A 24,251-nucleotide genomic window follows, 5' to 3' on the forward strand; every position below is an offset into this window, starting at 1 on the left:
ATATCCTTGGATGACAGGTCTAAAAAATCAGCATAACTTAACATTGGTAGGGCAATAGTTTTTCCTCAGTGGAAGAAAAGAAAATCTGTAAGTGCTTTTTAATTGACCTTGTTTCTTCTAACCTCTTTAGAAAACAAGACAGTTCCCTCTTGTCTACTTGAATAATTTTCAACATAAAAACAAACCAGTATCTACTGTTAAGGAGCAGGGAGAAACTCTGAAGTTGCCCATTCCAGGTAATAATGCGTGTATAGTCATTGAATGGACAACACCACAGAGTGGCAGTAGCTGGATGTTCCTTTTGACTGGTAGCAGTCTAGCCTTCAGGTAGCCATCATCTTTTAAATATCATAAGTTGATTTAATGTCTTGCTATGCATGGATCACCTTGGTTGGTGCTGGCATCTGAGAAGAACTCCTTGTCCAGAGAGCTTTTGACATCTGAATTCTTGATCATAGCTATGAGCTATTACCCTATGATTATCTATAATTATCATGTCTTCTTCCATTTTCTATTAATTACATTAGCCAGGGGCTGATGAAAGTAAAACAAAGTTGTGGTTAAATGGATTGTTTTCTGTTTTAACACCTGCCTTGCATTTTACAGGTCAACTATATCTATAGGCATACTACTTTCTGGAGAAACCAAGGGCTTTTGTTACAGTAAACTGGTCCAGTGTGATATCACAAGTATAAAAAATATTCCATTCTGTATCAAAACTAGGCACATGCCTTTATTTATAGTAACAGAAGTTGACAGAGTTGAGCAGTTTTGCCTTAGGTCCTGTTTCTTGGCATCCTACATCAGACAAACATCTCTCAACATATCTCCCCCCACGACTCCAGGGATCTAGTTTCAGAGTTATCTGTATGCAAAGAAAGGTGAAATCACACTTGGATCTATAGTGGTGAGTAACTAAAAGCACAACCTCTCATTCATATTGCTTTAAAACATATACAGCATATATGTTTCAAAAAAAAGTAAAGAATATATCTATTTCTTTGTGGTGCTGAACCAACGATATGGTATGATGCAAGGCTTTAACAAATGATAATCATAGGTACAAATTGTTTTTATATAGTATGTTTTAGACAAATATGTCTTTTTAATATGTAAATCCTACACTGTAGGTTGTTCTTTTTTTATTTCTCTTTTCTTTTCTTTCTTTCTTTTTTTTTTTTTTTTGCGGTGGTAGAAAATGCTGAGTATCTGTCCATGAGTGTGAGCCAAAGGTTCAGGTTCATTACTGAGATCCCCAGAATGCCAATATTTGCAATGCAAACAATTAGTATTCCACCGTGTGAAGAGCTCTGACACAGGCCTGCCTGCCTCTAGGTGGAGAGTCTCCATAAGAAGTCCTCCAGATTCCATGGACCCTGCTTTGAAACAGGGGCAGCTGCACAAAGCTGCCTGTTGACCTAGTAATTTGCTATGCCAGCCTATCTTACTGGGTACCAACAATGACACAGAAGCAATAGTGTCAGTGGCAGACCCTCAAATCATTTTCATGTTGAACCTCCTGGGTCCGGCCACTTCCCCTTCCACAACAGCACCATTGTTTTTTCGGGGCACATACTCAAGGTCAATGCTGTTTTTGTGCTTGCCTTTCCCTCGGCTCCACACAAAAAGAAGGAGAAAACAAAATAAAACCACTCCCAAGAATGTGAAACAGCCCATGGCTGTAGACACCAGTATTGTTTTAAGGTCCAGGGAAAAACTGTTGGCATTGGTGCCATTGGAAATGGTGTCATTGGAGTCGGTCATGTACATAGGGGTCCTGTTCGCGTAAAGGAAGCGGTCAGAAGCAAAACCCTTCACGGTCAAGGAAGCTGTGAAAGTGTCGTTCCCAGCAGCATTGCTAGCAATACAAACATACATCCCACTGTCTTGATCTTGGGCAAAGCGGATTTCCAAGGTACCATCGCCTAACACTGTGGCTCTCCCATTGGATTTCGTGGTGATAAAACGCCTCCGGGGTGTCACCCAGGAAATCACAGGCTGCGGGTCCCCGTCGGCATTGCATTCCAGCTGGACGGTCTGCCCTTCATCCACTAGCAGATGCTGCAACTTCTTTTCACGGATTTTGGGTTTTTTGCAGGTAAAGTAAAAAGAAAGGGCAGTGCTGTGAAAATCCTTGAATGACCTCTCACGGATGGTGTCGGGGCCTGCACACATGGGTTGATGGCCACCAAACTGCAGGGTGGGCTGCCGCTGCAGAATCCAGAGGAGGCGGCAGTCACAGGCTAGCGGGTTATTATTAATGCTCAGGACCTCCAGAGCCCTAGGAGAGGAGAAGACGTTCTCTTCCAAAGTTTCCAGCAGGTTCTGAGACACGTTGAGTACGCGAAGGAAGTGGAGCCCTTGGAAGGAGTGAGGCTCAATGGTGCGAAGCTGGGCCCCCACTATGTGGAGCTCCTGAAGGCGGATCAGGTCAGAGAACATGCCTGCTTCAATAGTGCTGATGGGATTGTATGAGAGGTTAAGGTGGGTCAGGTATACCAGGTGTTTAAAGGCAAGGAAGGGGACAGTGGACAGGTTGGTGTTTGTGATGGAGAGGGATGTGAGGTTGAGACCATAGAGGCTATTGGCAGGCATCATATCCAGTAAAGGCCAATAGTCAATCTCTAGGTGTTTCAGGTGGAACAGTCTTTTAAAGGCATACACAGGCATATTGTTGATATTGAGATGCTTCAGGTGCAGGCTGATGAGGCTGCGGAGGTGGGAGAGGGCTTCTGTTGGTACTGCTGTTAGGTTGCATTTCTCCAGGGTGAGCTGCTCCAAGCTAAGCAGCCCGCTGAAGGCCCTGTGTGATATATAAACCAAGTCATTGTCCCCCACTTCTAGAGACTTCAGGTTATGCAAATCCTGGAACATGTAGTCTAGTAAAATGACAATCTTATTCTCACTAATGTCAAGCTTGGTGAGGTTGGACAGCCCGGTGAATACTCCCAAAGGGACCAACTTCAGGCGATTGCCCTTCAGGCGGAGGGAACGCAGGTTAAAGAGATTGTTAAATGCTCCTGGCTCCACATTGGCGATGATGTTGTCACTTAAGTCTATCTCTTCCAGCAGAGGATATGATATAAATTCTTCAGGGTTGACACTTTTCAGCCTGTTCTTGCTGAGGTCCAAGATTTTGGTCTCGATTGGGATGCCCTCTGGGATGGCAATCAACCGCCTTCTGTGACAGCTAACAGATTTGTTCTGGGCAGAGCACTCGCAGCGAGCAGGACAGCCAATGGTGGGTCCCATGAAGAGTGACACCACAGCCAGACCCAGGAATGGCTGCCAGCATGATATGGCCGTGTGAAGCATGACTCCACCTCTTAGTCTACACCTTGGTCACGGGCCTGGAGAGAAAGGGCAAAAGAAGAGAGGGAGAGAAGTTCAATTGGGACACAGACGCGTGACAGGACATAAAGGCAGCAAGTATTACGGAAAGGACACTGGATTTGGAATCAGATCTGGGCCTAAATCCAAGCGGTACCATTATTAGCTGTTTGATCTTGGACAAGCTATGCCGCTGTCTGCACTTCAGTTTTCTTGGCTGAAAAATGGGGAAATTGGGGATAATGGTAAAAACTTCCTAGAGTTGTCATGACAATTTCAATCAGCAGCAACTATAGAGAGCCTGGTGCAGGGTCTGGCACAGATGGAGGCAACATAGCACACATTTCACAAAAGTCTCTATTTTGGATTCAAATGAGAGGAACAGGTCAATGTCGGAGAGGAAACCTGTCATTTTGAATCAAAGTCTGCCTCTCTAATGTCTGGGATATCATCCTCTGTTTAAAATAAAGCCAACATCAGAGCCTTAGTTTCCAAGTACAAAAGAAAGTTACCTTCAATGAGAAGTGTTAGGATATATATATATTTCCCTGTGCATATGAATTTTCTATTAAAAAAAGTAGAGTCTTGCATTTTAAGGTTCTTTTTCAGAATTCAGTGAATCCTCGAAATTTGTCTTTGTGTTTTTGAATGAGGCATACTCAAGGTACAATGATGACTATGATGAAAATGCCTTCTTTAAGACTTTGGGTTAAATATTGAGGAGTTGAAGAGATGGATTTTAAGAAAAAATTTTTTGTGAAACATGAGCTATCACTCTTATATTCAAATTCAAACACATCTGTACCATAAAAGTGAAATTAAATAGGCACCAGTGAGGTTGAAAATGAGTGAGTTCTAAATGCTGAGGAGAAGCAGTGAACTCACTGCTCAATTGAATAGCAAGAGGTTTGTTGTTGAGCTGTGATTCTCAGGCTGAGGTTCCAAGGGGACACCCTATTTTACTCATGAGTAAGTAGTTTAAAACAATATGCAGGCACAACCATCCCCAAATCCCTAAATACAAGATTGAGGAATGAACAAACATAAGTAGGAATGCAACCATGGACCAAAGTAGACACTATTATTGTAGCAACAGAAGAACTCGTAAAATTGATATAAAGATAGTGGTTACCAGAGCTTCTGAAGGGAGGGTAAGGGAAGAAGAGGTGAAACAGAGGGCATTTTTAGGGCATTGGAAGTGTTCTGTATGATATTGCAATGATGGATACAAGTCCTTATACATTTTGCCAAAACCTAGAAAACTATATGTGCAAAATGTAAACCATAAAGTAAAATATAGACATTTTGGTTAGTCACAATGCTTCAATATTTCATCAATTGTAACAAATATACCACACTAATGTAAGATCTTATTAATAGGGGAAAAAGTGAGGGGAGAGGAGTGGTGTATATGGGAATCCCCTATTCTTTTGATGGAACTTTTCTGTAATCTAAAACTTCTTTAAAAATAAAGTTTATTATAAGAAAAACAAGAACAAAAACAATATTTTTAGCTAAAAGGTATTTGATAAACTTCAACTTTTACTCCTGATAATCATAGTGTTTATAGATGTTTGTCTGTATCTATAGCATTGTCTATATTTAAATAAATCTATTCATAAAAATTAACAACTAGGGTCAAACTTAATGTTGAATCACTAGAAAAACTCCCCCAAACTGTAAAAACATGACAAAGACCCAGAAAGTGCTGGCCAAATTAATTAGATAGGAACATTAATACAGGAGTCATAATTATTGGAAAGGATGAGGGAAAACTATCATTATCTGCGAACCAAATTGGTGTCTGCCATGAAAACCAACAGAAATTGATGGAAAAACTCTTAGGATGAACAGGAGAATAAGTGAATTAATATGTTAAGATACTAAACTAATAATTTTCCTTTATACCCAATATAGGTCATTTAGAAAATGTTAATGTAAAAGATTATTCTAGTCATATCCTGAAAAATATCAATGCCTTAGAATAAACTTACCAACAAGTGTGCAAATCTATTATCACAATTTTTAAACTCTACTGAGGAGACAAAATAAAACTTACTAAAATGAGAAAAATATTATGCATTTAGATATAAAGATGCATTATTAAAAAGGTAGTAATTATTTCTTGATATGACTATAAAAGAAATAATCATATTTTTTAACTTGAGAAGCCAATGCTAAAGTTCATCTGGAAGGATATGCATGAGAATGGTCAGAAACACCTGAACATAATAGTAATGAGAACAGACCTTCTAAATCTATTTAGACATAAGATGCAAAACTTTAATAATAAAATAGCATGATTGTGACAAAAAATACAGGCAATGAAACAGAATGACTAAAGAATTATATCTAAATATATTTAAAAAGTGAGTATATGTAATAGATGGCATTTGAACACAGTGAGAAAAGTATAAATGATTGGCTAGATATTTAGGGAGAAAAGCTACATATCAGTTTTGTGTCTTCCAAAAAGTAAAATCCAGGTGAATTGAAGATTAAAATGCAAGAAAAATCGTATTTGAATAAAACTCAATAAAATTATTTTATAATATTGGAGTTGAGAACCCTTTCTATGAATAAAGTTTGAAACCATGAAGGAAAAGAATGACAAATTTGATTGTATGAATTCTTAAAATATTGGTATAAAAAACAACATACACACACAAAGGCAACTGCAGAAATGAAGAATATATTTTAAACTCACATAATAGAAAAGGGATTGAAGATATTTCTAAATAAACCACTCTTATTAATCAATAAGGAAAACAGGCATAACCAATAGAAAACTAGACAATAGATGTAATAAAAATTAAAAATAGCCAAAAAATATACAAAAGATGATCAATTTCATTGCTACTCAGAGAAATGCAAATTAAATAGTAATGATATATCAGTTTTTCATGTCAGATTGACTAAGTTCAATGCTTATTTTTACCCAAAGTTAAAAAGCATAGAAAAATATGAACATCCATATACTGACATAAGGAATATAAACTGGCACCTCATTTCAGGAGGTTAATTGATATAACAAAATTAAAAATATTTAAGTTCAATATGTTTATCTCTTTGGCCTAGATTTTCTATTTCTAGAAATTTATTATAAGGAAATAATTGAAATATATATAAATGTTCATAAATGTTATATTACTATAAGAGGGGCTAGGTTACATAAATTATGATGTAGCCACACAGTAAAATCCTATGCAGCCATTAAAAAGTAAGACTTAGCCATTATAAGCCATTATAAGTAAGACTTAGATCTATACTTATAAACATGGGAAGATGAAACTATTATGCATACTCCCATTTGTATGTATACTAATATGTGTGAATACATATACCTATCTATAAATATATATGCATATGCAAGGATAAAACTAGGGGGGTACACATGAAAATGTTGATAGTAGTAATTTTTTTGTGATTATGGATTCAAGGTGATTTTCACTTCCCACTTATAAATGTATATGCGTTCTGATTTTTTTCCTACAGTATACCTGTATTACTTTTACATAAAAATAAAGCTATTTTATTTTGAAAGTGTTTTGACACTTAGAAGTCATGGATATATTTTACAATAAAATAAGAGAAACTGCATGACTTTCCATTTATTTTTGAGTATTGCATTTTAATTCCTCTATTGACTTCCTACCTCTCTTTACATTATTTTCATTTGTTGCTCTAGGGATTGCCTTATGCATCTTTAACTTGTCATTTTTTAATTAGAGTTAATATTAAATTACATCAGATAAAATATAGGAGCCTTGCAACCATGTATTTCCACTTGCATCCTCGGTTGGGGAAGGTGTAGTGCAGTCCCAGCAGCAGGAGTAGAGTGTGTGTGCGCAAACGCATGGAAACAATGGAGAACACTCTTTAGGATACTAAAAGTAGTTCAGCATGGTTGGTGCAAACAATGAAGAGAAAAATAGAGAAAAGAGGCAAAAGAGGCAATTAGGGGAATGATTTATAAGGAGCTTGTAAACTCAGGATAAAACTGCACTTCATCCTGAGGGCAATGGTAAGGCATTAAAGTGTTTTACGTAAAAAGATGATATGATCATATTTACATTTTGGGAAGATTAATTTGTCTGCAGCATGAACAACAGACATGCAGGGGGAAAGGCTTGAAGCTGGAAATTCAGTTTTATAAGGCTGGTGCGTTGACTCAAACTAGTGATAGCGGTGGTCTGGATCAGGGTAGAGGGAGTAGGCTTGGATAAACAGCCTCAAGAGGAATTCTGAGGCAGAACAGAAATGTGTTAGTTACAGATTCACTTTGGGGAATGCAGGGGTGGATTTATGGCAAAAGGGTGGGATGTGTTCTCATTCACTTTGTGAGTTTAGGAGCAATTAACAGGATAAGGAATTCCAGATTCCTTCAAATGGTGTCCGGTGCTGGGTGAAGGCGTGTTGATTTCATGGGCAGATTAATAATGTGCCACTCCTTGAAAATGATATTTTTCAAAATACGTTTCAGTGTTTATTCAGTAAGGCAGGGAAAATATATTTTCTATTACAATGATTAGGCTCTTTATGTTTAAGATAAAAGTTTTATTTCATGCTCTAAACATTTTAGTTTATTTGGTAGCTTATTTTGAATTAATGCAAGGGAGTGATTTATTTATTTTTTAATTCTACTGGGGAGTCCTCTCTTCTTTGACAGAGTTTACCCAATTTATATCTCCCCAGTTTGATAAGAAGATAATGTCATGCTATATCTGATTTAATAATGATAAGGAAGGGCCTTTTACTGTTTGACTCTCTTAATCTGGCTCTGTGTGTGTTGACCATGGAATGACAGTATGTTATTCAATCCTGGGTATAGCTAACCCAGAAAGGAGCTCTACTATAGTGGATAATATCTAATTTTGTTTGGTTTCATTTGGTTTTCTTTAGAAGCTGGTTATTTTAGCTCCAGACAAAGTGAAGGACTGTTGAAAGGAGGATGACAACCACCCAGCAAGCAGGCTGGAGGCATGCCCTCTTCAGCTTGGAAACGCTTCTCCTCTCCGACTGCTGTCCTTCAGCTAGACAACAGTAGATAATTTGGAGTCTTATCTCATCATGGTTCTCTGAGGTAGCCTGGAAACTGTGGAGGAGGTTGTGTTTTATTATTCTCATCACAAATATTTCTCAGTTTTAGTCCAGAAGGGCAAACTGCTGGCTCCATTTAGCTTTCACAGTCAGCAGAAGTCTTACAATCAAAGCGTGCCTGTAATGTCTGACTGTGACCAAGGTTTGACAAGATGAACTTCTTTTCTTTAAGGATAAAGCCTGAAACTAAAATCTATAGGAAGCTGACATAGGCCTTTCCATTAATTCTGATCAAAAGGACTCTCAGGCATTATGATTAGTACCTTTTTAAACCTAGTGTGTGAAGTTAGATATTTTCATACTTATATTTTGTATGCTGGGTATTTATTCCCCAGTTCCTTCTACAACGTTAAGAAACACAAACAAAAACATCAGAGAGTAGACTTTTAAAGAAGCAACATGGGAGAATAGAACTAGCAAAAATTTGGACTCAGACATACCTGGCTCAAATTCTGAATTTGACACTTGTTAGCTTAGGGACATGAATAGGCTAATAACGCCTATGCTTCTCATTTCCTCTGTTAATTTTTATCAGTATTATCATGTTTATGGGGTAATGTTTGGTGTGTTGAAGCAGTGTCCTTCAGGACAGAAAGCATGCCCCCAAATGACATGAATTTCCTCTGAGGACAGAGTCAGAGAAAACTGGAGAATGAGGTCCTCCAAGAGATAACAATGATGAGGATATTGGAGAGATTGATAAAATAGATAAAGAGAAATAGAGTTTCAAATAGCCATCATTTTTAAAACACAAATAAGAAAGGAATTGGGTAATGGCTGTTGTGTGTTGTTTAAAAAGAAAGTTTAGAAGGGAACAGCTGCTTTGATGTATGATAAGGTAATGATAAATTGCTTAGCCAGGGAATTCTGTGATTAATACAATTCTTTGACTGGGGACTGAAAGAGAGCACAAAACAATAAATGGATAGCACAGAAATCTCTTTAAACTTTTACACTAGAAATGATAAGATTGTTTTTCAATAGAGCTATTTCCTAAATGGGGAAGGGTAAGGGTAAGACGTGTTGGGAGGGGGGCAGTGAGAAGGGAAAGAAAATGAAGCAAAGGATTTAATGAATAAAGGTGTCCAAAATACATCTGGAGTTATAATTTCTGGGTGTCTAAAACTGTAGATTCAGAAATACTGGTCTATGACAAAATCAGATACCTGAAGACTTGTGAAAATTGTATAAAACATTGGAAAATTAAGAGAAACCAATTTTAGTGTGCGCAATTCTTGAAACTCACTAGCGTTATGTAGGTTCTTTGAAGGACCCATGTGAACTTGAGATTGAACCCCAAAATCCCAGACCTGGCAAAAAACAGTGGATTTGAACTTTTTTCTATAGAAATAAAATTTATCCTTTTATGTGTTCTCTGATTATCCCCCAAAGCATTTTATTTGTACCCTTGTAACTCTAGTCATTTTTTTTAGAAAGAAAGAACTGGAAACTCAGTAATGAGGCTGAACTTGGAGAGCATTCAAGGGGGAGATGGAAATTTGCAATATTAAAGTCACACTTGGAGAGCATCCAACATGTTTTATATTGTAAAATAATTGCTTTTTAACCAAAAAATTACATGTATAATAATAAAATTACTCAATGTTTTGGTTAGGTGTGTAGTTAGTTACCCTGCATTGTAGATACCTCTCAATTAACCATATGCAGATTATCAACTCTGTGAATTAAGTAAAGATAGCAATTTGACCTCGACCTACTTGGCTAGAGACTATTAGATGCTTGGCAATTATTATTTGGTTTGAAGATAATGTGAGATATTGTCAGTATGAAAATTAGCTATTAATATGATCAAATGCAATGAAAATTTATATAAATTGTATAAAATAGGCATAAAGCTAGTAAATTGAACAAGCAGAACTCATGGATATCGTCAGAGGGCATCTTTATTTTCTCTCCCATTATCCCTTTATAATTTATTCAGGATATTTAAGAGGATCAGGAAAGTTCTTATTTAATTGGCCTTGTCATCAATGACTGTGATTTCTGGGACTCATTGATTTTTAAACTGTCTCCTTTGTGTGGGGTAATTTCTAAGGCTCTTTCAGGACGTACAGTGAAGGGCTATCTCATGTTTAGTTGTGTCCATCTGGATGAATGATTCTATTCTGGGTTTTGAGTAGTTTTTCCATAGTCCCTAGGAATACCATAGTTCACCTCCAGCTTCTCTTTACTAAGTCCCTATTACCCTCCTGGGCTGCCTTATTGTAAAAGACCTCAGATAGTCCCCATCCTGGCTCTGTCACACTTGTAGTTCTTACTATTTGCCCGGAAAAACCCTGGAAATCCCCAAATAGCAATAACCTCCATTGCTCTGACACAAAAGAGACTATGCATCTCAAGGTTGGACCTCTAGATTTCCCAGGAAAGAGTGAGACAGAGTCCATGGTGTGCCCCTAACTACAGGGGAAGACTCTTAAGGATTCTGTATAATCTGTTGAAGTACTTCTATCCGACTTTGGTAGAAAGAGGAAGCACCATGTCATTTTCCTAAGGTTATAACGCTGCTCAGTAACAGAGCAATATTTCCACCAGAACTTTTTGACTCCAGAGGCAGAGTTCTTAACCTTTACCCTGTACTGCTGCCCTGTCCTTTTCCACACATTATCACCAAAAACAACTCATCTCAGATAGATAACATAATATCTTTAGATACCATAAATATCTTTAAAAATAAACAGATTTTTTAAAAAAACAACTCTTCCTTTTAAAAATAGAGAAAAACAAATTGTCCTCATTTTCCCTCTGGGCAATGCTTTGGTATATTTTTCCATGGTTCTGAATCATCTTTCCACTGGACTGTATCTGTTTTAAAAAATGAGCTCCTCTTGTATAGATTTAAGTGACCAGAGAACAATTAGCAAAGCTTGTCCTAAGTCATTAATTAATAGTTTCTGTTTAATCTTTCCTGAAACTGGAGAGCCCTCTGTTCTTATGTTTATTTTGATCTCTTTGAAATGTAAATTATTTGCTCCTCTCCTACAGTTCTCAGTCTCCTTTTGACCTACACAGAAATGCTTGGACAGATAGTGTATGCCTATTCCACCTTTTAACCTCTTCAAGATGAAAGTGATTTTGTCTAGCTTTGGGGTTTCTTTGAAATTAATATTTCTAATTAAAAGGTACTTGGCTTAAAATGCCTGATGGCCTTATACATGTGGTGCACAATGTCCCAAACCTGTAAGAAAATATGGAATAATGGCTAAGAGATCAGATAAGCAACAATAAAACCTTATTCATATCTCAACCCTCACTGATTCTCAATCTTCTCATCTCCAAAATAGAAACCTTCAAGGTTAATATGAGAATGAAATAAGATAGCATAGAACAAGTCAGAGCTCCATGCATCTTGGTCATTAGTAGTAGCAGAGTAGTCACAGAAAGGGGAGATGCTGCATTTGGTGTTAGTTAGGCGTATAGTCTCACAGTTGAAGGGAAAACTAAAATTCTTTTTGATGTAGTCACCTTGGGGGATAGATAGTCTGGAGGCACTGGGTTGGTCTATTAATTAGGTGGTAAGGCCTGTTAAGTATCTCATATTACAGATGAAAAAACTTCGGTAATTATACCCAGGGCAAAAATTCCTGCTAACATTTACTTAAATACCCCTGAGGACAGAGTTAGGAAACTTATGATATATGTGACTTACTTTGACTGGAGTCAAGAAAGGTTTGGCTACCTTTCTGTGGAAATTCCTCAGTCCTCAAGATATGTCCAGGATAATCTGCATGAAATAGTGGACAGGCACTCTTCCTTTATGAGGTCATTAAAATTTATTTGGGAAAATAAGATCAAATGAAGAGTGGTTTCCCTATTGAGTGGTTTCCCTTTCAGTTTCCTGAATTTTATCTATTGTTTCATGAAAAACAGGACACTGTCCTCTCTCTCTTAAGTGTGGGTAAATATAAAGGGAAACCTCTGGAGATTTTAATTAGCTGGTGATAAGGATACCTTGACATTTTTGCTTCTTACTTGTTTGAATTTGTACAGATAAAACAATTGCCTTAATTCCTGTCTGGAACACTATAGAAATGCACAAATAAGGATTTCTGTCAGCTTCTGTAACAGACAAATCCTGAAATCTCAATGACATAGGTAGTGGAAGTTCATTATTTTTGCTCCATGAAGACATTGAGACACTTGGGTTTTATTTTGTGGTGGTATCCTTTGAAGCACTTTCCATTCCAAATGGAGAAAGACAAAGATGATCATGTGTAGGGTTTTATGAATCAGACCTGACAGTAGCATCCATAATTTATGCTCACATTTCATTGGCCAGGACTTATCACATGGTTACATCTCCTAAAATAAATATAAATTGCTGTTAAGTATGAATCTAATATGTATGTATATATTTAAGTTTCTGTTTTTGTTTATTTATAAGTTATTCCTGATATGATTTTGTGTTTAGTAGTTTTTTTAAGCATGCTGGAAAAATAAACACAGTTGTGCCTTGCCAAAATAAGATTCAACTCTGGGAAAAGGTTAGCTTTTGCTGATACAACAACTATCCTTGCCAAACAGAAAACGACCTCAAAACTTACTATTTATAAAAAAAAAAAATCCTATTTACATGTTTCTTCTTAATTTATACTGAATCATCATTAGAGTTCTAGGTGGTAGGAATTTTCTCATTTTTCTCTTCACTTTCTAGATGAAAAAAAAATTAAGGATACACACACACACATACACACACATATATACAGCAATCAAGATAAGCAAGAAAATGTAATTCTTTACTTCCACAGAGAATCATGTTGGATTTTTGTCTCTAATGTTAGCAGATACTGTGAAATTTCCCTTATTTTAGCAAGTTATGGTTGCCAACTAATTATTTGAATTCCTTCCCAAAAATCTATCAAAGAAGGAAGTATATTAAATTCAATAAATACATATTAGGCATCTTCTATGTGCAAAGCAGAGCTGGGACATAAGGTTGAATAAATATATTTCTTGTTTTCAAATAGCTTATAGTCTAGTAGGGAAGCTCTGTCCAGTATACAGGTTAATGATATTAATATGATTTACCCAAGTTGGAATCAAATTGTAACTACGAACAGCAGAGATGTGCATTGTTATATTATTTAATATCATGAAAAATTGTCTTGCAATGTGGAAATAATTAAATTATCTATGATTCATCTTTTTGATTGACAATGGAGAATTAAAATGATGGTTTTACAGGAATATTTAATAATTTGGAAAAGGTTTACATGAAAAAATATTAAATAAAAAAGTAAGACATAAATTCTTATCTATATCGTGAATATAGTTAAAGAAAAAAGGCCCTTACACATTAAACAAAAGACTTGAAGGAAATACACCAGAATGTTAAGCATTCAGGTAGTGGGAGTTCTATCAACTCTCCTTTTTTTCTTCTTTTTTTGGTATTTAACATTTTAAAAATGAGTATTGCATTGCTTTAAAATTGATAAGTCAAACACTAAACAAAATATAGCAGAAACTCTTTGAAATTTCATCATATTACACCTCTTTTCTGAATGGATAACTGGCATATTTATATAACCTGCCATATCCTTAATCAATTATTTAATCGTATTACAAAGTTAGGGCAGGAGATGTTTCTTTTTGGTTACTACTTCTATTTTCCCTTTGAATATTAAAATATGTTGTCAGTAATGTATGATTTCCTACAAGTATTATTTAGGTACATGTTTTATCTGCTTTACTAGAGAATCTATGCTCTTTGAATGGGGCCCTTTGAATCTCCTTGGAGTAGCAGTTCCCACCCACTGTGGTGCCCCCAAACCACAAGTATAGAGTCAATCAGTGGGAAAGGGCTCAAGAAATAGATTTACAAAAGAATTACACAGAAGCCTCAGCCTCTTTTAGTATATGAATGTGTCTTTTATGTCCTATTTGTGTCCCTAAGAACTAGCCAGGAAGAAAGGTGTAGGAGGACAGAATTCTTGTGCTTAACATAGTATCTTGCACATAGGAGGCAGTAACTATTGAGGTTGCAATAATAGTAGCACAATGTTTACAAACTACAGCCCTTTGTTTACCACTGTCATAACTTTCGCTGAATTTGTGTCAACTAAGTTATTATTTACTTAATTATATATATATAAAAGATTTATTTTATTTATTCCCACACCCCTTGCTGCTTGTGCTTACTGTCTGCTCTCTGTGTCCATTCACTGCATGTTCTTCAGTGTCTGCTTGTCTTCTCTCTGCTTTCTCTCTAGGAGACACTGGGAACTGATCCCGGAACCTTCTGATGTGGGAGAGAGGCAGTCAATCACTTGAGCCACCTGAGCTCCATGGTTTGTTGTGTCTCTCATTGTCATTCCTCTGTATCTCTTTTTTGTTGCATCAGCTCTCCATGCAGGCCAGCTCTCCATGTGAACTAGCTTACCTTCACCAGGTGACCCTGGGGACCAAACCTGGACCCCCCTTATTATAGATGGGAGCCCAATTGCTTGAGCCACATCTGCTTTCCTAATATATTTTTTATTGAGGTATATAATTCATACATGAACCATAAGTGTAAAGATTGTGAATTTACAAAATAAACATGCATAATATCATGTGCACCTCCACCAACACTGCATTGTTGTAATACATTTGTTACAAAAAATGCAAGAGCATCATTAAAATATTACTATTAACTATAGTACCTATTTTACATTAGGTGTATTTTTCCCCCAACCCACCCTATTTTTAAAAAAATATGTTTTTATTACAGAGGTTGTGAAGTTACACAACAATCATGCACATGGGTAGAATTCCCATACAACACTCCTTCACCAACACACCACACTGTGGTGGAACGTTTGTTACAGATTATGTGATAATCTCATCAGACTTACCACCAATCATGGTCCATAGTGTACATTTAGCACATTTTTTTCCATACACCTCCATTATCAACACAGTGCCTCTTTGGCATTGATGCAAGAATATTATGGTATTGCTGTTAAACACAGTCTACAGGTCACACCAATTATAGTTTTCCCATGTTTCTCTACATTACCACCACCCTGCAATAATGATGTACATCTGCTCTAGCTCACAGAAGGACACTCTTGCATTTGTACCCTCAACCATAATTCTCATCCACCTCTGGGTTCACTCTGTTATTCAGTCCCTTCCTAGATTATTCTTTAGCTTTCTTTCAATTGACATTTACTTCTCAGACTACCCTCTTCAGCCACAATCCCATTTATAAACCAACAGCTACTCACTATAATGTGTTACCATCAACTCTACCCATTTCCACATTTTTATAGTCAAATTAATTAAAACTTCTACATACATTAAGCATCAGTAATTCTTTTCAACCCTCCTCTTACTTCCTAATAACCTATATCCTAGGGTTTAACTCCATGTGCTTAATCTTCACATTTAATTCACATTAATGAGAGCAAGCAATATTTGTCCTTTTGTGTCTGGCGTATATTGCTTAGTATAATGTCTTCAAGAGGCATCCATGTTATATGTGTGTCCCAGTTTCATATCTTCTTACTGCAACATTGTATTCTATCATATGCATATATCACATTTTGTTTATGCATTCATTGGTTGATAGACACTTGAGTTGTTTCCATCTTTTGGGAATTGTGAATAATGCTGCTATGAACATTGGTGTGCAAATGTCTGTTCATGTCATAGTTTTTAGTTCTTCTATATTATTCTTAGAATTGATGGATCATATGGAAGTTCTATATTTAGCTTCATGAAGAACAATCAAACTGTCTTCCACAGAGGTTGCACCATTTTACAATCCCACCAACAGTGAAGGAGTGTTTCTGTTTCTCCACATCCTTTCCAGCACTTACTGTTGTCTGTTTTCTTAATAATGGCATTCTATGCAGTGTTAGATGTTTTCTCAATGTTGTTTTGATTTGCATTTCCCTAATAGCTAGTGATATTGGACATTTTTTCATGTGCTTTTTGGAATTTGTATTTCATCTTTGGAGAAATGTCTATTTAAATCTTTCACCTATTTAAAAAAAAATTGAATTGCTTACTCTTTTATTGTTGAGTTGTATGATCTCTTTATATAGAATGGAAATCAAACGCGTGTTGGATATGTGGTTTCCAAATATTTTCTCCCATGGAGTGGGCCGCCTTTTCACCTACTTGATGAAGTCCACTGAATCAAAGAAGTGTTTAAGTTTGAGGAGGTCCCATTAATCCATGTTTTCTTTCATTGCTCATGCTTTTGATGTAAGTTTTAAGAATTCACCACCTACCACTATGTCTTGAAGTTGTTTCCCTATACTTTTTTTCCAGGAGCTTTATGGTACTTGCTTATACATTTAGGTCTTTGATCAGTTTTGAGTTAATTTTTGTATAAGGTGTGAAATAGGAGTCTCCTTTCTTTCTTTTGGCTATGGATATCCAGTTCTTCCAGCATCATTTGTTGAATAGACTGTTCTGTCCCAGCTAGGTGGCTTTGATAGGCTTGTCAAAAATCACTTGGCCATACATGTGAGGGTCTGTTTCGGAACCATCAGCTAGGTTCCGTTGGTCTATGTGACTATCTTTATACCAATACCATGATGTTTTTATCACTGCAGCTAGGTAATATGATTTAAAGTCTGAAAGTAAGTGTTCTCCAACTTCACTTTTTCCTTTTTAAGACAATTCTGACTATTTGCAGTCTCTTACCCTTCCAAATAAATTTGATAATTGTGTTTTCCATTGGTGGGATTTTTATTGGGATTGCATTGAATCTGTATATCACTTTGGGTAGAATTGACGTCTTAATGATATTTAGTCTTCCAATCCATGAACATGGAATGTTCTTCCAATTATTTAGGTCTTTTTTTCTCCTTTAAAAAAATTTATTGAAATATATCACTCATACATAAACATACATAAACAATAGATGTATAATAGTTGTGAACTTGCAAAACAAACATATATAACATCAAACAAACATATATAACATCTTGCCCTACCACCAATAATTTGCATTGTTTTTAAACCTTTTAAACTAATGATTAAAGAGCATTGTCAAAATATTACTACTAAACAAAGTGTTTTTCCCCTAACCTATCCAATTATTATTATTTTTATGTCATTTATATATGAACACACATAAACAATTAAGTGTATAGTAAAAGTTGTGAACTTACAAAGCAAACATGCACAACATCATACAGGGGTCCCATACATTAACCCTCCACCAACATCTTGCATTGTCATGAGGCATTTGTACAACTATGATTAGTAGTAATATTTTGATAGTGTTCTTTCATTGTTTGTATTTAGGTCTTTTTAAAATTTCTTTTAGCAATGCTTATAGTATTCTGATTATAAGTGCTTTACATCCTTGGTTGAGTTTATTCCTAAATATTTGATTCTTTAAATTGCTATTATAAATGGAATTTTCCCCCTGACTTCCTCCTCAGATTGTACTTTACAACTGTATAGAAACACCACTGATCTTTGCATATTGACCTTGTATCCTGACACTACTGACATCGTTTATTAGCTCTAGCAGTTTCGTTGTAGATTTTTTCAGGACTTTCTACATATAGTATCATATCATCTTTGAATACTTCTTCCTTTCTGATGTGTATACCTTTTATTTCTTTTCCTTGCCTGATTGTTCTAGCTAGAACCTCTAACACTATATTGTATGACAGTGGTGACAATGGGCATCCTTGTCTTGTACTTGATCTCAATAGGAAAGCTTTCAGTCTTTCACCATTGAGGACAATGTTAACTGTAGGTTTTTCATTATGTGACCTTTATCATGTTGAGAAAGTTTCCTGCAATTCCTATCTATCTGTTGTAGAATTTTTATCACTAAAGGATGCTTTATTTTGTCAAATGCCTTTTCTGTGTCAATCGATAAGAACATGTGATTTTTCTTCTTTGTTTCATTAATGTGGTGTTTTATGCAGATTGATTTTCTTGTATTGAACCACCCTCACATGTCTGGTATAAAACCCACTTGATCATGATGAATAATTCTTTTACTATGTTGTTGAATTTGATTAGCTGGTATTTTATTGGGGATTTTTGAATCTGTACTGATTAGAGAAATGGGTATGTAATTTTCTTTTCTAATAATATCTTTCTCTGGCTTTGGTAATAGGGTGATATGCCTCATAAAATGAGTTTGGTAGTGTTACTTCTTGTTCAATTTTTTGGAAGAGCTTGAGTAAGATTAGTATTAAATCTTCTTTGAATGCTCGGTAGAAATTCACCTATGAAACTGTTTGGTCCTGGGCTTTTCATTTTGGGGAGCTGTTTGATGACTGTTTCAATCTCTTTAATTGTGATTGGTTTGTTGAGGTCTTCTATTTCTTCTAGGGTCAGTGTAAGTTGTTTGTATGTTCCTAGGAATTTTTCCATTTTGTCTACATTGTCTAGTTTTTTGGCATTAAGTTGTTCATAGTATCCTCTTACGATCTCTCTTATTTCTGTGGGGTCAGTAGTAATGTTCCCATTTTCATTTTTTTATTTCATTTATTTGCATCTTCTCCCTTTTTGTCTTAATCAGTCTAGCTAAGGGTTTGTCAATTTTGTAATTTTGAAGAACTAACTTTTTGTTTTGTTAATTCTCTCAATTTTTTAAAATTTATTTTTTTAATTTATTCCCCTCCCTCCTTACGACTTGCTTGTTGTCTGCCCTCTGTATCCATTTGCTGTGCAGTGTTCTGTGTTTTTTACTTGCCTCCCTTTTTGTTGCATCACCTTGCTGAGTCAGCTCTCCACAGTACTTGTGGGCCAGGCAGCACTTGGTGGTGCGTGGGCAAGCCTGCCTTCACAAGGAGGCCCTGGGACATGAACCCAGGGCCTCTCATACAGTGGACAGTAGCCCAACTGATTGAGCCACAGTCGCTTCCCTTTCAATTGCTTTTTCATTTGTTTGTTTGTTCTCAATTTTATTTATTTCTACTATTTCATTCCTTCTACTTGCTTTGGGATTAGTTTGCTGTTCTTTTTCTGTTTCCTCCAGCTGTGTAGTTAGGCCATTGATTTTAGCTCTTTCTTCTTTTTTAATATAAGCATTGAAGGCTATAAGTTTTTCTCTCAACACTACCTTCACTGTATCCCATAGGTTCTGATATGTTGTGTTTTCAATGTCATTCATCTTAAAATATTTACTGATTTATCTTGAAATTTTTTCTTTGATCCACTGATTATTTATGAAAGTGTTGTTTAATCTCCATATATATGTAAATTTTACCTTTTTCTGCCAATTACTGATTTTCAACTTTACTCCATTATGATCAGGGAAAGTGCTTTGTATAATTTCAATTTTGTTGAATTTATTGGATCTGCTTTGTGACCCAACATAAGGTCTATCCTGGAGAAAGATCCATGAGTGCTTGAAAAGGATGTATATCCTGCTGTCTTGGGGTGCAATGTTCTATATATGTCTATTAGGTTTAGTCCATTTATCATATTATTCAAGTCTTCTGTTTCTTTGTCAATCCTCTGCACAGATGCTCTATCCAATGTTGAGAGTGGTGTATTGAAGTTTCCAACTATTATTGTAGAAATGTCTATTTCTCCCTTCAGTTTTGCCAGTGTTTGCCTCATGTATCTTGGGGCATCCTGGTTAGGTGCATATATATTTATGATTCTTATTTTTTCCTGGTGAATCATCCATTTTATTAATATGTAATGTCATTCCTTGTCTCTAATAACAGTTTTGCTTTTAAAGTCTTTATCATGTGATGTAAGTATAGCTACCTCAGTTTTTTTTTTTTTTGGTTACTGCATGCATGGAATTTTTTTTTTTCCAATTTTCCACTTTTAATCTGTTGGTATCCTTGTGTCTAAGGTGAGTGTCTTGCAGACAGCATATAGATGGCCCATATTTTCTTATCCATTCTGCCAGTCTGTGTGTCTTTTTATTGGGGAGTTTAATCCATTAACATTCAATGATATTACTGTAAAGGTTCTTCTTATTTCATCCATTTTGATCTTTGGGTTTTATCTGTCATTTTATTTTCACCATTCTTTTGACACTTTTAGTTACTGTTACTGATGCAGTTATCATTTCTAGACTCTCTTGCAAGCCTTTCTCTCCTGTTTTTTTTTTTTCTTTTTAGGCTATAATACTTCCTTTAGTATTTCCTGTAAAGCCAGTCTTTTTATTATAAACTCTCTCAGTTTCTGTTTATCTGTGAATATTTTAATTTCACCCTCATTTTTGAAAGATAATCTTGCCAGATATAAAATTCTTGGCTGGCAGTTTTTCTATTGCATTATCTTAAATATATCATACTATTGCATTCTTGTTTCCATGGTTATTGATAAGAAATTGACACTTAATTTTATTGGGAATCCCTTATATGTTATGTATTGCTTTTCTCTTGCTGCTCTCAGAATTCTCTCTCTGTCTTTGACATTTGACATTCTGGTTAGCACGTGTCTCCGAGTTGGTCTATTTGGATTTATTCAGATGCAAGTACTTTGTGCTTCTTAGGCACGGATATCTATGTCCTTCAATAGGGTTGGGAAATTTTTCACCACTGTTTCTTCAAATATTCCTTCTGCCCCTTTTCTCATCTCTTCTCCTTCTGGGACACCCATGACATGTATGTTTGCATGTCCTTTGTTGTCATTTAGTTCCCTGAGACCCTGTTCAATTTTTTCCATTCTTTTCTTCATCTGTTTCTTTGTATGGTCACTTTCAGACTTTGTCTTTGATCTCACTGATCTTTTCTTCTGCTTCCTCAAATCTTCTGTTATATGCCTCTAGTGTATTTTTTATTTCATTTATTGTACTTTTCATTCTCATAGGTTCTGCTATTTTTCTATATATGCTTTCAAATTCTTCTTTGTGCTCCCTAAGTGTTTTCTTTAATCTCTTAGCTATTCTTAATCTCTTTAGCTATCACATTGAATTTATTAAGGAGATTTGTGTGAACACCTATGATTAGTTGTCTCAACTTCTTTATGTTATCTGTAGGCTTATCTTCTTCCTTAAACAGGGCCATATTTCTGTTTCTTGCTATGGATTGTAATTTTTGTTGGTGTTTCCACACCTGGCTTGCTAGATGTATTTATTCTGGGTGCAGTTTCTCCCTTTAGTTTACAGCTTTCTTGTCTTTTCTGCCTTGCTCATTGTGTAGTAGGAGTCGAGGATGTAGTTGGTGCTGTAAGCTATGGAGTCTGAGGCTGCCCACATTGCCCCAGGAATTGATGAAGCTTCTCCCACCTTTCTCCTCTGTCAGGGGTAGGGACAGAGCTGTGACTATGTATAATAATCCAAGTTGGGCAGGACAAGACTGTCTGTAGTTACACGGAGAGACTGATGAAGCTTCACACCCTTTCCTCCCCTACCTTGGGTGGGGGTATAACTATAGTTGTAGGCAGCAGTCTATGCCATGTGGGTCCAAAATGACCACAGTTGCCCAGGTAAACTGAAGTAGCAGCAGACCCCCTCCATGCTGGGGGTGGGAATGAACCCTCTGGAGTGTCCAACAATCTAACCCATATGGGCCAAATATGTCTGCAGTTTCCCTGAGAAGCTGAGGGAATACTGTTCCATTTGCCCTTTAAAGGGTGGGAACAGAACCACCGATGCCTAACAGTTCAGCCCCTGTAGGCCAAAAGTACCTACTGTTGCTCAGAGAAGCTGAGGAAACACCACCCTCCTCCTATCCTATCAGATAGGAAGGGTGGTTCTACAGGTGCCCAATAGTTCAGTCCCTTTAGGCTGAGAATACCTGCCATTGCCTGGAGAGACTGAGGAAACACCAACCCCCTTCTATCCTATTAGAGCATGGGGTTGGATCCACAGGTGCCCAACAGTTCAGTCCCTGTAGGCCGAAAGTACCTGCCATTGTCTGGAGAGGCTGTGGAGACACCAGGTCCCTCCTATCTTATTGGGGGTAGGGGTGGATCCATAGGCATTCAACAGTCCAGTTTATGCAGGCCAAAAGTGTCTGCTGTTGCCCAGAAAGACTGGAAACACCATTCCCCTCCTTTCCTAGTAGAAGATTAAGGTGGATCCAAAAATACCCACCAGTCCAGGCTGTGTGGGCCAAAAATGTCTGCAGTTACCCAGAAAGGCTGGGCAAACACAGTCCATCTCTTGTCTTGTTGGAATGAGTTGGAGCCACAGGTGCCCAATGGTTGGGTTTGTGCAGGCCAAAGCTGCCTGAAGTTGCCCTGAGAGGCTAAGGGAACACCAGCCCCCTTCTATTCTATGGGGGGACAGAGGTAGTGATGAACTTGAAGGCATTCAACAAACCAGTTCATGTGGGCCAAAAATGCCTGCCATTTTGCCTGGAGAGGCCGAGGATACCTAAATCCTCTTCTATCCTATCGGGGTGCAGAGATGCAGCCCCAGGTGTGTGACTATTCAGTCTGTGTCAGCGGAGAGCTCCTGCAGTTGCCTGGAAAGCTTGGTGCAGGTTCCACCAGCTTCCTCTCTGCTGAAGGTGGGGCTGGATCTGAAGCTAGGGCTGAGGTGATCATGATGGAAAGAAGCCAATCCCTAACTCACTGGATTTTCAGTCAGCTAGGCTTTCCCTCATGCCAGGGGCATAGTCAAAATGGAGGCTACTGGACTCCTTTTGACCTGGACAAGCTCAAAGTTTAGCTGTTCCAAGGATTATACTTTAACCCACTGAGTTTACTAATCAATAGCTGAAGTCAGTGCCACATGGTGTCTTCCTCTCATTTTTTTGGGGAAATGGAGCTTCCAATTCCAGCCACAGAACAGCTTCCAAGGTGGCTTGTGCTGTGGGCATTGACCTTCATGGCATGGAGGACTCTACTCGTGAATCCTCTCTGTAGATGGGCAGTCTCCTTCCACATTTTCAAGGATGTTACAGTATACTCTTCTGTCTCCTGGGGCCCCCAAACAGGTGCTTTAGATAACTCTGGTGATTACTAACTTCCCTGTAGCATAAGCTGACTCCAGGAACTCCTCACTCTGCTACCATCTTGGCTTCCCTCCTCTGCTTATGTTTTTTAATCAACTCATTTCAAAAACTTAAATACACTAAAAATAAAATTTTTCATTTCTATTTTAAATGGAAAACCATATTCACTTGCCATAAATCCAGTAATTAAAGAACATAACCAATAGTAACAAAATAGTAAGTCTAATCTAATTTACTCCTCTTCCAAGATTCTTAACCAGAGATTTGCTTTCTGTTTGGGAGAATGGCCAAGGTTAGAGAGTTGTTAAAACTGAGTCTTTTTCGTCATTATAATCAGAAGAACTGACAGTAAATTTACAAGGCAATAACTTTCTCCTCATTGATTCAGTGTTCCTAAACACTTTGCATCATCTAAAATCAGTACCACATTGGAATGCACCCCACACTTTAGAAAATATGAGTAAAGACTGTTTCAATGGGCTTTTGCTTGCAATATCTTATTTACCTGAACTATGTGAAAACAATAATACAGAAAGGATAACTTCATAAAGTCAAATAACCAACAAATGCTGGGATGGGAACTTAAACTCAAGACTTCTGTCTACACACTCAACACTCTACCACTCCAATCCCCTTCCTTTAATACTGTCGTTTCAATGAACTTTCAGCATCTTTATTCATCTCATCACTTGGCATAAATCACTACAGACAGAGCATTAATGAATATTCTACTTCTCAATTGTGTATTTCTAGAGAGGGCACAGAGAAATCATATCTTAATTGATTTCTTGGTTTGTTTTTTTCAATTAAGATAATATATACATATGGTCCTTGCCCCGATCAAGACTGTGCAGTGAGAAGTTTCAGGGTTCCATTCCCTTACAGAAACTTTGAACAACCAGCAAGAACTGGCAGAAATATCTTCCTCAAATTCCAGAAAATAATGACAGGATTGCAGTAATTGGGCAGGGT

At 36.8% G+C, this 24,251-nt stretch overlaps 1 protein-coding gene across 11 annotated transcripts in view; it reads right to left on the minus strand.

The window, feature by feature from the left end:
* Positions 1-711: 711 nt before the first annotated feature.
* Positions 712-24,251, minus strand: part of LINGO2 (leucine rich repeat and Ig domain containing 2) — a 1,371,976-nt gene continuing 1,348,436 nt past the window's right edge. For all 11 annotated transcript variants that reach the window (XM_071216806.1, XM_058301965.1, XM_058301962.1 and 8 more), the window contains one exon: positions 712-3,350. In XM_071216806.1, coding sequence (XP_071072907.1) covers positions 1,495-3,315 — 1,821 coding nt within the window. In that variant the 5' untranslated portion in view covers positions 3,316-3,350 and the 3' untranslated portion in view covers positions 712-1,494. The remainder of the gene's footprint in view (positions 3,351-24,251) is intronic.

This window comes from Dasypus novemcinctus, chromosome 8, assembly GCF_030445035.2.
Source record: "Dasypus novemcinctus isolate mDasNov1 chromosome 8, mDasNov1.1.hap2, whole genome shotgun sequence".
Classification (NCBI taxonomy): domain Eukaryota; kingdom Metazoa; phylum Chordata; class Mammalia; order Cingulata; family Dasypodidae; genus Dasypus; species Dasypus novemcinctus.